This window comes from Danio rerio, chromosome 20, assembly GCF_049306965.1.
Source record: "Danio rerio strain Tuebingen ecotype United States chromosome 20, GRCz12tu, whole genome shotgun sequence".
Classification (NCBI taxonomy): domain Eukaryota; kingdom Metazoa; phylum Chordata; class Actinopteri; order Cypriniformes; family Danionidae; genus Danio; species Danio rerio.
The window spans coordinates 56,880,001-56,893,811 of NC_133195.1; the positions used below are offsets into that span (position 1 = coordinate 56,880,001).

Genomic DNA, 13,811 nt, shown 5'->3' on the forward strand with positions numbered 1-13,811 from the left:
AAACCATGTTCCTCAGAGGAAGAGAAAAAGACATTTCAGTGTTCGACAATAAGGATGGCCTGGGACCAGCGTGCAAGACACTCGGGACAGTAGACAGGAGCGTTACTGGCTCCATCAGGCCAGAGCTGCCTTGTGACTGTTTAATTTGGCTGCGACTGTGCGCAAATAGGGTGCTTTCCCACCTACACATTTGTTTTTGGAACCTGTTTTGTTTGCCCAGTTAGCACAGTTTGTTTAGGCATATGTGTATCTCGCAATCGCGATCCGATCTGCGCCAAATCAATTGGTCTGAGATCGCCTGAATAAGGTAGTCTCGGCTCGATTGAAATCTGAACTCTGGAGCGGATCGATTGTAGTGAGAAAGCAAAACGAACTAATGACCCAGGCTATATCACAGTGTATTATGGTTGTATAATAGCAATATATACGAATATATGAAGAGAGAAGTATGAGTAGGGCGGTATGTCATGTATAAACCATTAACTTTTAGAGAAAACTTTGGCAGGGCAAGTAAAGATCTGAGCCACTGTCCCGATTGAACTAGTAGAAACCCTGCATATGAACCCTGCATTTGGATAGTTCACATTCAACAGTGCATAACATGATTAAAAGATTCCAGGAATCTGGAGGAATTGACTGGCCTGCCTGCAGTCCTGACCTGTCTCCAATAGAGAATGTGTGGTGCATTTTGAAGCACAAAGCGTGACAACGAAGAGCCCATACTGTTGCCCACCTGAAGACTTGTTTGCAGGAAGAATGGGGCAAAATACTTCCTCAGGTGTCTTCAGTCCCTTCAGTCTTTAAGTGTTGTGAAAAGGAACGGCAGCATTACAAAGTGGTACATGCTTCACTTATACGAGTTTTATTGAATTGTGTTGCAAGAACCAACATTGGAATAGTGTTTATTTAAAGGGCACCTATGGTAAAAAATCTACTTTTCAAGCTGTTTGGACAGATCTGTGTGTTGGTATAGTGTATAGACCGTCATACTGGGGTGATATGAACACACCCACTCCTTTTTTTTTTTCAATTTAACTACAAAAAAAAAGGGTCGGCCAATTGGAGCTGTTTTCAAATCGATCGCACCATTACGTAGGTGTGCGATTCCCCCGCCCACCGAATTGATTGACAGCTGCGCGCATTAACATGTTCCGGTAGTCGCGTGTATATGTCAACAAGACCAGGCAGACATACGCAAAGCAACCGGGAATAAAAGGTCTGTTCTGTTCGCTAGGATCAGCAATCATCATCAAATGTGATTAAGAGTGAGTTTCACATTTTTAATAGTTTTAAAACAGAGTATGTGTGTAATTAATTACAGCGTTTTACTTCAGCTTTACTTCATCAGTTAAGTTAAGGAAGTTAAATCAGGTTTATTTTGTACATTAGCATAACAGATATCCACACAGTACTTGAGGTTAGCCTTAACTAAGCTAAGCGCGCTCTGTCTGTCTGCCTGCCTGCTGCGTGTGTATCTGTGTGTGTAAGTGTGTGCGCGCGCGCGTTAACTTTGTAACGATATTGTGTGTGACTCAATGCAACTTCACAATACTGATTAGTAAAGGTTAGTTCTTACTGTAGTATCTCACAAACGCTACGTGAGACCTTCTTCCTTTAAGTCTGTCTGTTGTGTGACGCAGCTGAGGGAGGAGGCATGTAGAAACAGTAGGCGGGAAAAACTCGTCTTAAAGGTGCAGTACGACAAAACCACCCCCTGCTGGAAATCAGTATAAAACAGCATCTTGTAAAAGGTATAATGAAAAATCTGATGGGTATTTTGATCTGAAACTTTATATACACATTCTAGAGACGCAAAAGACTTATATTAAATCTGAAAAAAGGGGTAACCTAGGTGCCCTTTAAAATAAAACTGATGAGGAACACATTAAATAATGTTGGTTGGATCGTCTGCTATGAAATCCAAGTCAAAGTGCATGTAGAAATCACCACTCTGGTTTTTAATTCGTTTTCCACACTGTCCTAACTTTTCTGATTTGGAGTTGTAAATCAATGTCTAAAAAAGGATAGTTTTGAAGAGTTTTTTTGTGTTGAAACTTCACACACACTCTAGGAAAATCAGAGTCTTATTTTACATCTTGTAAAAAGGGCAGAATAGGTGACCTTTGCTAAACTTTCTGTGACTCCAGTCTGTGGTTGAGTTATTAGAAAGAATTGCACCACCTCAGGTTGAAATGCAGCGTGTGTGTTGTGGTGTATCCTGCAGTTGTGCTGAACGCGTCTCTCTTGTTCTTCAGGTCAGTGTATCTCACGCTTCACTAACAGGAAAGTGCCCTACTGTGTGAAGTTCAACCCAGACGAGGACAAGCAAAACCTCCTTGTTGCAGGAATGTCAGACAAGAAGATCGTCCAGGTATGAACCCAAGGGTCCGTTCTTCGTACGTGGATTACTCAGTTAGCTGGATTTGGATATTGACGATTTGACACGATCCAGGATCGTTTCGTTCTTCAAAGCTGATCCGAGAGTTGTTGTCATAGCAACAGTTCTGCTAGGTCAAACCTGATCGGGAGCAGGCTCAATTCATATAAACAGGATTAGATCGGCTCAGTTCAAGCAAATATAATACAGAAAGTATGTTCTGAATTCTGATATTTTCTTACAGTAGTAGTTATATACACTTGGGAAAATGGTACATATTTTTTAACTATATATATATAAAGTTATAGTCATTAATAAAATAAATAAAGTTATACATATTATTAAAACGTATGCAATCTGCACCCTCGAAATGAAAGTACAGACTGTCACCTTGTGGTGCAAAGAGAAAACTTATTGATATGAACTTTTTAGATCGCTTTAGTACAAATTGTGTATAATAGAAATGCAGAATATGTGACTTATTTTAAAGCAATAATACATTTATGCAGTCATAAACATTTTTTGATAGTTAATAGTGATTTGAAGCTTCACAAAAGTTGCAGACGCCTTTACCAATATTAAAATGCTTTTGTAAACAACCAGTTATTCTTTACACCGATTAAAAAACGGCTACTATAATATAGACAATATTTTCTAAATTTAGAACTAAATACACTGATATGCACTGAAATACATGATGAATACTCTTGACACAAGAAAGTGTAAAGCCTGCAGCTCACAACAAATGTGGAAGGTTATTGCGTATCATATTTAACAAGCCGTTTACTGCTAATTTGATGTAATTTTGCTCACATGGATAATTGAATATTAATCAGATGATGTCATTACGCTGCTGTGCCGTCAGCCAATCGCTGCATTGCTGATCATGATTTCGAGGATCGATAGATCTGTCCTTCACAACACACGCAGCGATCTCAGATCAGTTCATCCAGACATTCTAATCTGATTCACGAACTTGTTTGAAGAACCAAATTAGCCAGAGATCAGTTATCAAGATTAAAAGATCCGGGATCTGCCAAATCATCTTCATTTAAGCGAGGTACGAAGAACGGACCCCAAGTGTCAGTGTTGTCATTGTTGTTGTTACAGTTATTATCAAATCATGATGCATGTAGTTTACATTTACTCATTTAGCAGACACCTTTTCTCCCAAACTGACTTTTAAACAATGCAAGAGACATGTAAACACTGCAATCAAGCTATTATGGTGGTGTAGGACTTTGTGCATTTTGTTACAGGATAATTCACACACACACACACACACACACACACACGGCTGTTTGTCAATATTCTTTGCACCGACCGAGTCAGTAAAGCACACCTGCCAACACTCCCGTATTCAGACCAATCTCCCACCACCCTCTCCTTATGTTTTTTTACCTAGAAAACTCCTGTAACTTCACCTCCGCTAACCAACCAGCCCTCCGTTCCCCAGCTTTTTGGTTAAGTCTGTAACATCCTCAGGTCACCAGCTGCCTGGGTACATAGTTACTAAGCCTTATCCAGACACCTCATCCCCCGACAATTTGGCTTTGTGTGTGTTTGTCAGTGGGACATTCGCTCTGGTGAAGTGGTCCAGGAGTACGACAGGCATCTGGGTGCTGTGAACACGATCACCTTCGTGGATGAGAACCGCCGCTTCGTCAGCACCTCCGACGACAAGAGTCTGCGCGTCTGGGAGTGGTGAGAGATTCATTTACGTTTAGCCATTTAGCAGAGGCTTTTGTCTAAAGCGACTTACAGTTAAGGAGGCGTTCAAAGATTCTCCAAGATTAGGCAATCCACACTAGAGCTGAAGATCTTTGCCAAACCTGTCGGGTGGGTTTGGGTTTGATTTCTATCATTTTAGACGGGGTCGGGCCGGGCTTGCACGGTAAATGAACAGTCATGTGATGCATTTCGATTAGCGCAAGAAAGTAATCAAATCATTTGTTACAACATTAAAACCCATACCTGCAAAGGTGAAACAAATGATGACTGAGAAGTCCAAAAGAGCGAATTTTGACGGCGGTCAAGCCAGTCACCAGTTCAGAAAGAAATTTCGGCGGTCGCTCATACACTGTGTATTACGGTAGAGCTCTAAACAGCAAGCTGACAGGTAAAATTACGAGGTCACTCGCTACACTGAAACTGCTGTCATGGAAAATTAAATGGATGTTCCTGACTGGTAGAAGATGAACAAACAATCCAACTCAAAGCTTGCAAAATCAGCCAGATCAGAACTCTGCATCTCGACCTGTAGCCGCAGCAGTGAAAGGGTGTTCGATGCTGCTGGACGCACTATTCTGAGCGCAGGACTGCGCTAAAGCCATTTACAGATGATTCAATAATGTTCCTCCACAAAAACACATAGCCTAATAGTGAGTAAAGGGTTTTTAAATTAAAGTAGATATTAATTAAACCATATAATCATAATGTAGTCAGAGTGTACAGGCTAATGTTGACATTACGCTATTATTATAATATTCAGCTTCACCGTCGCCTTAAGGCTGGATTGTGAAGAGAAGTGGCGAAACAAATCCTGCAGAGTCTTTATCTTACTTTCGTTATTACTAAAAACCGTCATAATTTAGAATTTATTTTAATTTGATTTGTTAGGAAAGACTTTTTATTGGTGTGTTGGCCAATTTAAAGGCTAAGTGTATGTACCTAGCCCTGTTTAGAGTGCTGAGATGTTACGATGTTACAGAGGACTTATTTTATTTCTTTGTTCCAACTTCCAACTGGCCTATAGTCTACGAATAAATGATGTTAAAACGCATATAAATGACTCTTTCTTGAAAAAAAAGGCAAGAGAGCTGCGTGCATGTGCACATTTGAATAATGCCGGGCTGTAAACGGGTTCGGGCTTTTAAAAAGCTGTCAATCAAAATGTACCTGTCAGGTTCGGCCGAATTCTGTCGGGCTCGGGCCCCCTAATTTTTATGGCCCGATTACAGCTCTAATCCACACAACACAAGTGCTGATTATAAGAAAGAAAGAAGGACATCTGGATTATTATTAATGAGTCATTGTAAATATACTGATTATTATTATTTACTTTTACTGTTTTGTCCTAAAATCTGGATTGACAAGATTTTTTATTATTTAAATTTTTTATTTGTATTTTTATTTGTCTTATTTTATTATGTTTTTATATATTTTTTGCTACTACTATTACTATTTACTATGTCTGCTATGTTTATTTATTTATATATATATATATATATCAGTGTTTCGTCTGATTTTTTTTCCAGCTGTGGCGGCAGGCCTTTTTTTTTTTTTTTTTTTTTTTTTTAGAAAGATCTACCTGTGGCGTTATTTCAACGACAAATGTCGTGAGCGTATTATTAGAAGTCGAGATCGCATTTATGTAATAGCCTACGAGCATGCAGATTTCTTTGCTTGCGCGCTGATTTCCTCTGCTCGTGCACAAAACTTCTTACACGCCCCCTTAAATATAAGCTGCTTCAAGAGCGTGCAGATCTTCTTGTGCGGTCTCTAATAAATGCTGCTGAGTGCAATTTAGTTTATGTAACGAGTATGTCTCCAGCATTTATTAGATTTGCTAGGAATATTTATGAACGTCTCTAATAGCCCTACAGACCGGTATTAATGCGTCCTGAAGTAAAGTGAAACGACTATACGTTGTTTGCGCTGGCCTCATGCATCACGCACATGTCAGTCAGTCAGCACGTAACCTTAAAGGGTTAAACAAATTACGCACAGCAGTACTACGGTTACTGAAAAGTTCACTCTGTTATAATTCACTTACCCTTTAATAAGTTTTGGTGCGATTATCACCCAACATTAAAAAAAATAAAATGTTTTGAATGAGAAGCTGTAATGTAGCCATGGCGTAATGAATTTTGCTGTGGCGCCCTACCATGGAAGAATGAATGTAGCGGAAACCATGCATATATATATATACATACACACACACACACACACACACACACACACACACACACACACACACACACACACACACGTTTATATATGTATTCCCTACAGATATTGGTTGTATTAATGACGTTCCTCGAGCAGGATCTGATTTGTCTGAAGATGCTTGAAATGCTGTTGTTTTTCTCAGGGATATTCCTGTCGACTTTAAGTACATCGCCGAGCCCAGTATGCACTCCATGCCTGCGGTCACTCTGTCGCCCAATGGTGAGTGTCGTCTGATCGCATCACCAGTAACCTTCATTCAGAATTTAACATCTACGAATTATATTTAACTTACACTAAAGGTTCACCTACAGGACAATTAAACTTTTTCTAAATGCAATGTAAAGGGTTAATCTGCAAGATGTTAGCCATAAATTTACTCCAATCAGTGTCAAATTAATAAACTTATTTGTACTTGTATTTATTAATTTTTTTTTAATAATTTGTCAATTCCTCCCTTTGACCAATAACCTTCATCAATGCAATAATTTAGACAAAAATAATTTTAGCATCAAACTAATAATGTTTATGTTTAAGATGATGTGTGATTCATGTAGTCGTGGTTTAAATGACATCATAATAATAATAATAATAATAATAAACATCTTCGTAGCTATGTTATTTAATTTAAATGCATTTTAAATGATTTACTATTCATTGATTTGCATAATGGCTAGCACTTTATAATCACTACACACTATGAATCATTTATTAAGCATTAGCAAATAGTAAATTCATTATGTGTTAAGCATTAACTCTACAGAAAATAAACATCATTAATTTCTATTCATTTGAAGATACACAAATGAAACCGTATCAAGTGAAAAATAAATCTTTGCAGTCCAATGTAAAATAAAATACTGTGCAGTTTAAACATCGCTATATAACTTTGAAATGTTGCATCATAATATTGTTACATTTTTATATTGTTATTGTTAGCACTCCTGTTATTCCGCAATGTTTAAAGTTTACAGTAATTTTTTTTTTTTTTAGATGAGATTGCAAAGATTTATTGTTGATATTGATATTTTAATTGTCATTTTTAAGGGATTTATAAAGCCTAAATAGTCCTCACTTTTAGATTAGGTCACAAAAATGGAGTTAATAAAGCGTTTATTAACATGCATAGTAACCATTACTATATGCCTGAATAATAAGACATATAAATGTTGATTTCAATAGTTTATTAATAATTTACAAACTCATTCTGAATGATCCTAAAACCCTCAGCTACTCTTAAATACAACTGGTTTGTACATAATGCAATACTTAATTTAGTAATGAAAAATAAATCATTAACAAAGTATGAAATGACAACTATTAAGCACATTTATTTGTCAAGAATACAGCATTTAAATCTGTATTTATAAACATATACTAACTAGCTTACTTCCATCTACTAATGTAGAGTTCGTATTTAACAGATGATGAATGAACTATTTTCTAATGCTTAATAAATGATTCGTTGTTATAAAGTTACAGTTTTATTTAGTTTTTTTTACATGTTTAGCAGTTATATGAGCAATATCACATGAGTAGCAGTGTGCTATGGCTGTATATCAGCACTGGTGGGAGGCGTGTGTTGGCACAAGGCCGCAAGCCGAGTGCCTTAGCGCGCCACCAGTGTTGATATACAGCCATATCGCACTGCTACGAGTGTGATATTGCATTTATACAACAGTTCGACGGCACAATCTTGTACATAAAAAAGAAAATCAAACACAGAGAGTCTGAAACTCTTTTGTTTTAGGAACTACTTTCTTCCGCCATTCATTCAGATCTGCAGCTGACGTCAGAACAGCAGAAGCCGTTACTAATTCACCAACGTCACTTTAGAGCTAGTGTTTGAATGATTCTCTATAGCGTAATGTAAAGCGGCGCTTCTGGTGTGTGACCCCCTTAAGGTGATTACAAAACAGCAAAATTTGCTTACATTTTAAGATTATAAGGCTGAATGTGGCGTGAAATGCCATCCGTCTACAGAGATTTCTCACCAGACTGCTGTTGTGTTTGCAATGAGGGACAAGGCTGAATCCAGCTTTATTCGCAGCTTCTTATTGACTCTATCCGGTCCACCTTAAAAACCACGAGGCTTCCGTTTTCAGCTTTTTATTCGCACTCAAGAGGACACACTGGGCAAGGGCTTATTATGCGGTTCTGGCGCCATCTTGTGGATAGAAAACGTCAACCGTCTTAGGCCGCCGACGAGCTCTCAGAAATTGTAAATATTTTAAAATAGGCACTATTCTTGCAAATAAACTGCATAGTTGCAATCTAAACAACTACAATCTACACTAAAAAAGCCCCCGAAGTATATTTTGTTGTGTAACAGCAGTAATATTCGTCAAACTGTAGTATCTGCTTGTTGCTGGCTGTATGTAGGCGGAGTAATACACAGGGTAAAGAGGCTGTATGTATGCTGATATTGCTTAAACATATCACAGCGATCAGCCAATCAGATTCAGACAGATCCAGACAGAACAGTTGTATAAAGGTATATATTTGTGTATTTCATTTTTAAATGCTTTATTTTAATAAACAGGAATTACATAACTTTAAATATGTGTGTTTATTTTTAACAAGTTTAAATGATTATTTTTTTATTTGAAGATGCTTTTATTGTTGGAACACAATTTAACACAAATTAATTTCTCAATTTTGAAAAGGGATGATCCTGTTGTGTTTGTTTTTGTGTGCATGTGTTTGCGTGAGTTCTGCTCATCTGTATCTGTGTACATCTGTTTATGCGTGTGTAATCTCCTCAGGGAAGTGGTTGGCCTGTCAGTCGATGGATAATCAGATCCTGATTTTCGGAGCTCAGAATCGTTTCCGCCTGAACAAGAAGAAGATCTTCAAGGGCCACATGGTGGCGGGATACGCCTGTCAGGTGGACTTCAGCCCGGATATGAGGTCAGTCATACTGCTGTGCTCAGATCAGCTGCTCCTAATCAGGTCCTATGGTCTATAGACACTCACACCTGTAGAGGGACCTCAGGTTTTAGAATTAACAATTGTTTTAAAATTAAGCAACACTGAATTATTATTTTATATTTACATTCATCCAGTTGCTAAGACTAGGAGTGTCCCGCAAGTGCACAGAGACTCCTAAATGCCCGCAAATGAATGATAATTTCTTGCAGTCCGTTCGTTAAATACATTGCACATCCCTCTCGCCCCTACTCAGATACGTCGCTCACTCCACCCCTGACACCCCTCAACGGGCCTGACACAGACACAAACCGCGCTGCAGATGTTTTGGCCCCAACGGCATTCCATACTAGAGCGACTCCCCTCAGATTCAACACGCATGATCACGTTCATCAAATTTGCTAAGCGTCCTAAACTAAGCATCCTAAAGTATTACTGTATTTCACAAGGATTCTGACACAACAACGCGAAGCATACGCTTTCGTTGCGTTTAATGAGGAAACACGCTAAACTTGGAGGCTCATGCTGAAAGGCAGAGTAATGCCCTGTCTTTGAGAGCTCGCGACTTCACCAGACGTTCTGAGTACATTTACATAAGACACCAATACTCCGATTTTAATATGATTAAGATTATACTCTTATTCTACCGTGTAGCCTTAAAAGGAACCTTACTTTAAAGGAACACCGAGTCATGAAATGCGGAGGATTTTCTTTCTGTTCGCCATGCGGTATCAACTTACAACAGAAGTCGAAAGTTAAAAATGAAACACCTGAAATTGCATGAAACTCTGGATAACCTGTGATGCGACTAATTGTTTTATACTGGAACTTGCCTTCAAAAAGTGCTTTCTTGGTCTTATCCACATTTATTGCATGTTGAACACACGTCCACCACAACAGGAAGTTAAAAAAAACCTGAACTGCGTTAATTGCATAAATTTTTTTTAACGCGTTAATTATTTACAATTAATCGCATGCGTTAATGTTTATATATATATATATATATATATATATATATATATATATATATATATATATATATATATATATTTTTTTTTTTTTTATATATATATATATATATATATATATATATATGATGGTTATATTTTGACCAATGTACTTACATTTATTTTGCTATGCTTAAAAAGAGAGATAGAAAGGTAGTTAAGGGCTGCACAACCTTAAAAAATACATTTAATTACATAATTTTTTTCTCCAAAAAAATAAGCTTTTTTATAATGCAGATTATATCTTTTGTTTGATTTTTTTTTTTTTTTCAATAAAAGCCCTAGGTTTGACAATTTGTCCTTAATTATAATATTAAGAGTGGTAGTAATAAAAATATTATCAATAATAATTTTGATAGAAATAATAATATAAATCTCTTTTCTGAATATCTTGTATTTGTACTACTACTACTAATAATAATAATAATAATATACACACTCACCAGCCAACCACTTTATTAGGTACACCTTACTTTTACTGGGTTGGACCCCTTTTTACTTCAGAACTGCTTTAATCCTTCATGGCAGAGATTCAACAAGCTGCTGGAAATATTCCTCAGAGGTTTTGCTCCATATTGTCATGATAGCATCACACAGTTGCTGCTGATTTGTCGGCTGCACATCCATGATGCCAATCTCCCGTTCCACCACATCCCAAAGCTGCTCTATTGGATTGAGCTCTGGTGACTGTGGAGGCCATTTGAGCACAGTGAACTCATCGTCATGTTCAAGACACCAGTCTGAGATGATTGAGCTTTATGACATGCTGCGTTATCCTGCTGGAAGTAGCCATCAGAAGATGGAGACACTGTGCTCATAAAGGGATGGACATGGTCAGCAGCAATACTCAGGTAGGCTGTGGCGTTGATGCTCAACTGGTACTAATGAACCCAAAGAAAATCTCCCCCACACCATTACACCACCACCACCAGCCTGAACCGCTGATACAAGGCAGGATGATCCATGCTTTCATGTTGATGAGGTTAAATTGTGAGCCGAGCATCTGAATGTGTCAGCAGAAATGGAGACTCATCAGAGCAGCAACGTTTCTCCAATCTTCTATTGTCCAGTTTTGGTGAGTCTGATTGAATTGTAGCCTCAGTTTCCTGTTCTTAGCTGACAGGAGCGGCACCCGGTGTGCTCTTCTGCTGCTGTAGCCCATCCGCCTCAAGGTTAGACGTGTTGTGTGTTCAGAGATGCTCTTCTGCAGAGCTCGGTTGTAACGAGTGCTTATTTGAGTTACTGTTGCCTGGAGCCAGTCTGGCCATTCTCCTCTGACCTCTGGCATCAACAAGGCATTTGTGCCCACAGAACTGCCGCTCACTGGATATTTCCTCTTTGTCGGAGCATTCTCTGTAAACCCTAGAGATGGTTGTGCGTGAAAATCCCAGTAGATCAGCAGTTTCTGAAATACTCAGAGCAGCCCGTCTGGCAGCAACAACCATGCCACGTTAAAAGTCTCTTAAATCCCCTTTCTTCCCCATTCTGATGCTCGCTTTGAACTGCAGCAGATCGTCTTGACCATGTCTACATGCCTAAATGCATTGAGTTGTTGCCATGTGATTGGCTGATTAGACATTTGCGTTAACGAGCAGTTGGACAGGTGTACCTAATAAAGACAACTTTTGTTTGTGATACAATTAATCATGGTTAATCTTCGCCCGGCACTAATTTTCCTCTGTGTGTTTTGTCCTCTGTTAAATGTTTTGCAGTTATGTGGTTTCGGGAGACGCTGACGGGAAGCTGAACATCTGGGACTGGAAGACGACTAAACTCTACCACCGCATTAAAGCGCACGATAAAGTGTGTATCAGCGCGCTCTGGCATCCGCACGAGACCTCCAAGGTGATCACCTGCGGGTGGGACGGACAGATCAAACTGTGGGATTAAACTAACGGAGAACAGACCAACATCCATCACTGCCCTCAGTCTGAGCTCCTGACACTGGTGTGAGATTATTATGGGCTGGCATCCAGTCCTCACACACACACACACACACACATACACACTCGCACAGAGACTTTACACTCACTCTTTGTGTTTTTAATGATGAAACTGTTACTCCAGTGTCTCTTATTTCTCTCTTTCTGAACATAATAAATGTCTGTCGTTTACATCTGTGTTTCAGCTGCTGCTTTTATTTATTTATATATAGAGCTGAAGTCTGAATTATTAGCCCTTGGGGTGTAAAGGATCACGGTTGATCTGTGATTCGTACAACCCACGGTTCGGGATGCACGTGACCCACAGATTAATACATTTTCTTTCCGGGTAGATTAATCCTAAATTTGTAAGTATCACAGAGATATGGCCACTCGCGTCATTCAAATCACATGTATGAAAGCATTAAGGCTTTCCTGAAAAATATAATGATGGTGGAAGAAGTTGTGGTGGGTTATTGGGGATGTGCTGGGTTTCTTAAAGGTTATTAAAGGTGTTTTCTGTCTCGTTTAGCCTGCATTAATGCCATTCGCACCGTACCATTCACGCATATCATGCCGCAGGATGTCTATTCGAACGTTTGCATTGACTTATCATGTAAATCACTCGCGCTTGACATGCCTTCCGCATCTGGTGTGAACACAGCATAAGCTGCACGATTAATCATTGAAAGATCGGGATCTCAACACCCACGCAACATCTTTAGTGTTTTGAGTTAGTTATGAAGTTACAAACAGTCAAATAACACAGAAGCACTGGGAGAACAGTTTATAGTTGAGATAACGCCACTGATGTTTATGGTAATGATTAAAATCACCATAATATGCATTTAACGACGCTCAAAACTGAAAGTTGTAGGCAGCAATTACATTATTTAAACAGTAGGTGGCGACAACCAGCTGTCTAAAATACACTGAATAATTCTTCAGAAATGATCATTCAGCAATGAAACATGAAGATTTAGGAGCGAATAACTGAATCATTTATTGAACATGAGACTAAAATAAATATGGGTTATACAGATGATGATGTTAGATTTCTACATTTAGCGTTATCAGCAACAGTAGTAGGAAGAGTGAATTCTTCACAGCACTGAATAACTTACTATTTATTTTGTATTCAGCTGATTCTTTCATTTTATTTTGAATATTTTTATATATATATTTTTGTAATAAATGGGCAGCAAATGACATTTGTCTCCTCTTTGTGGCTAATCTGAAAAACGGTCCGATCTGTGACTAAAATACCTTAATGTGATCTGAACAGGGATATTTGTGGTCCGTTACACCACTAATAAACCCGCTTTGTTTATTTCTCCAATATCTGAAGCGCATTTCTAAACAAATTTCGAATAACTGATTTATTTTATCTTTGTCATGATGACAGTGCGTAATATTGGTAAGATTCTAGTATTCAGCCTTAAGTGACATTTATGGCCCATTTCCACTGACTGGTGCAGTACGGTACAGGTCACCTTTATCAGGCTTGCGTTTCCACCCCCTATCGCCGATCCATCTTGCAGTGTAAACAAAACAGTGACGAACCAGGGACAGGGAACAGGGACTGTTAAAACACTACAGTGACTGTTAAAACACTACAGGGACTGTTGA

At 38.5% G+C, this 13,811-nt stretch overlaps 1 protein-coding gene across 1 annotated transcript in view; it reads left to right on the forward strand.

Moving 5' to 3' along the window:
• Positions 1–12,375, forward strand: part of cdc40 (cell division cycle 40 homolog (S. cerevisiae)) — a 33,389-nt gene extending 21,014 nt beyond the window's left edge. The window contains 5 exon segments of the mRNA NM_001009990.1: positions 2,256–2,371; positions 3,948–4,081; positions 6,471–6,547; positions 9,091–9,235; positions 11,973–12,375. Coding sequence (NP_001009990.1) covers positions 2,256–2,371; positions 3,948–4,081; positions 6,471–6,547; positions 9,091–9,235; positions 11,973–12,150 — 650 coding nt within the window. The 3' untranslated portion in view covers positions 12,151–12,375.
• The last annotated feature ends 1,436 nt before the right edge of the window (positions 12,376–13,811 follow it).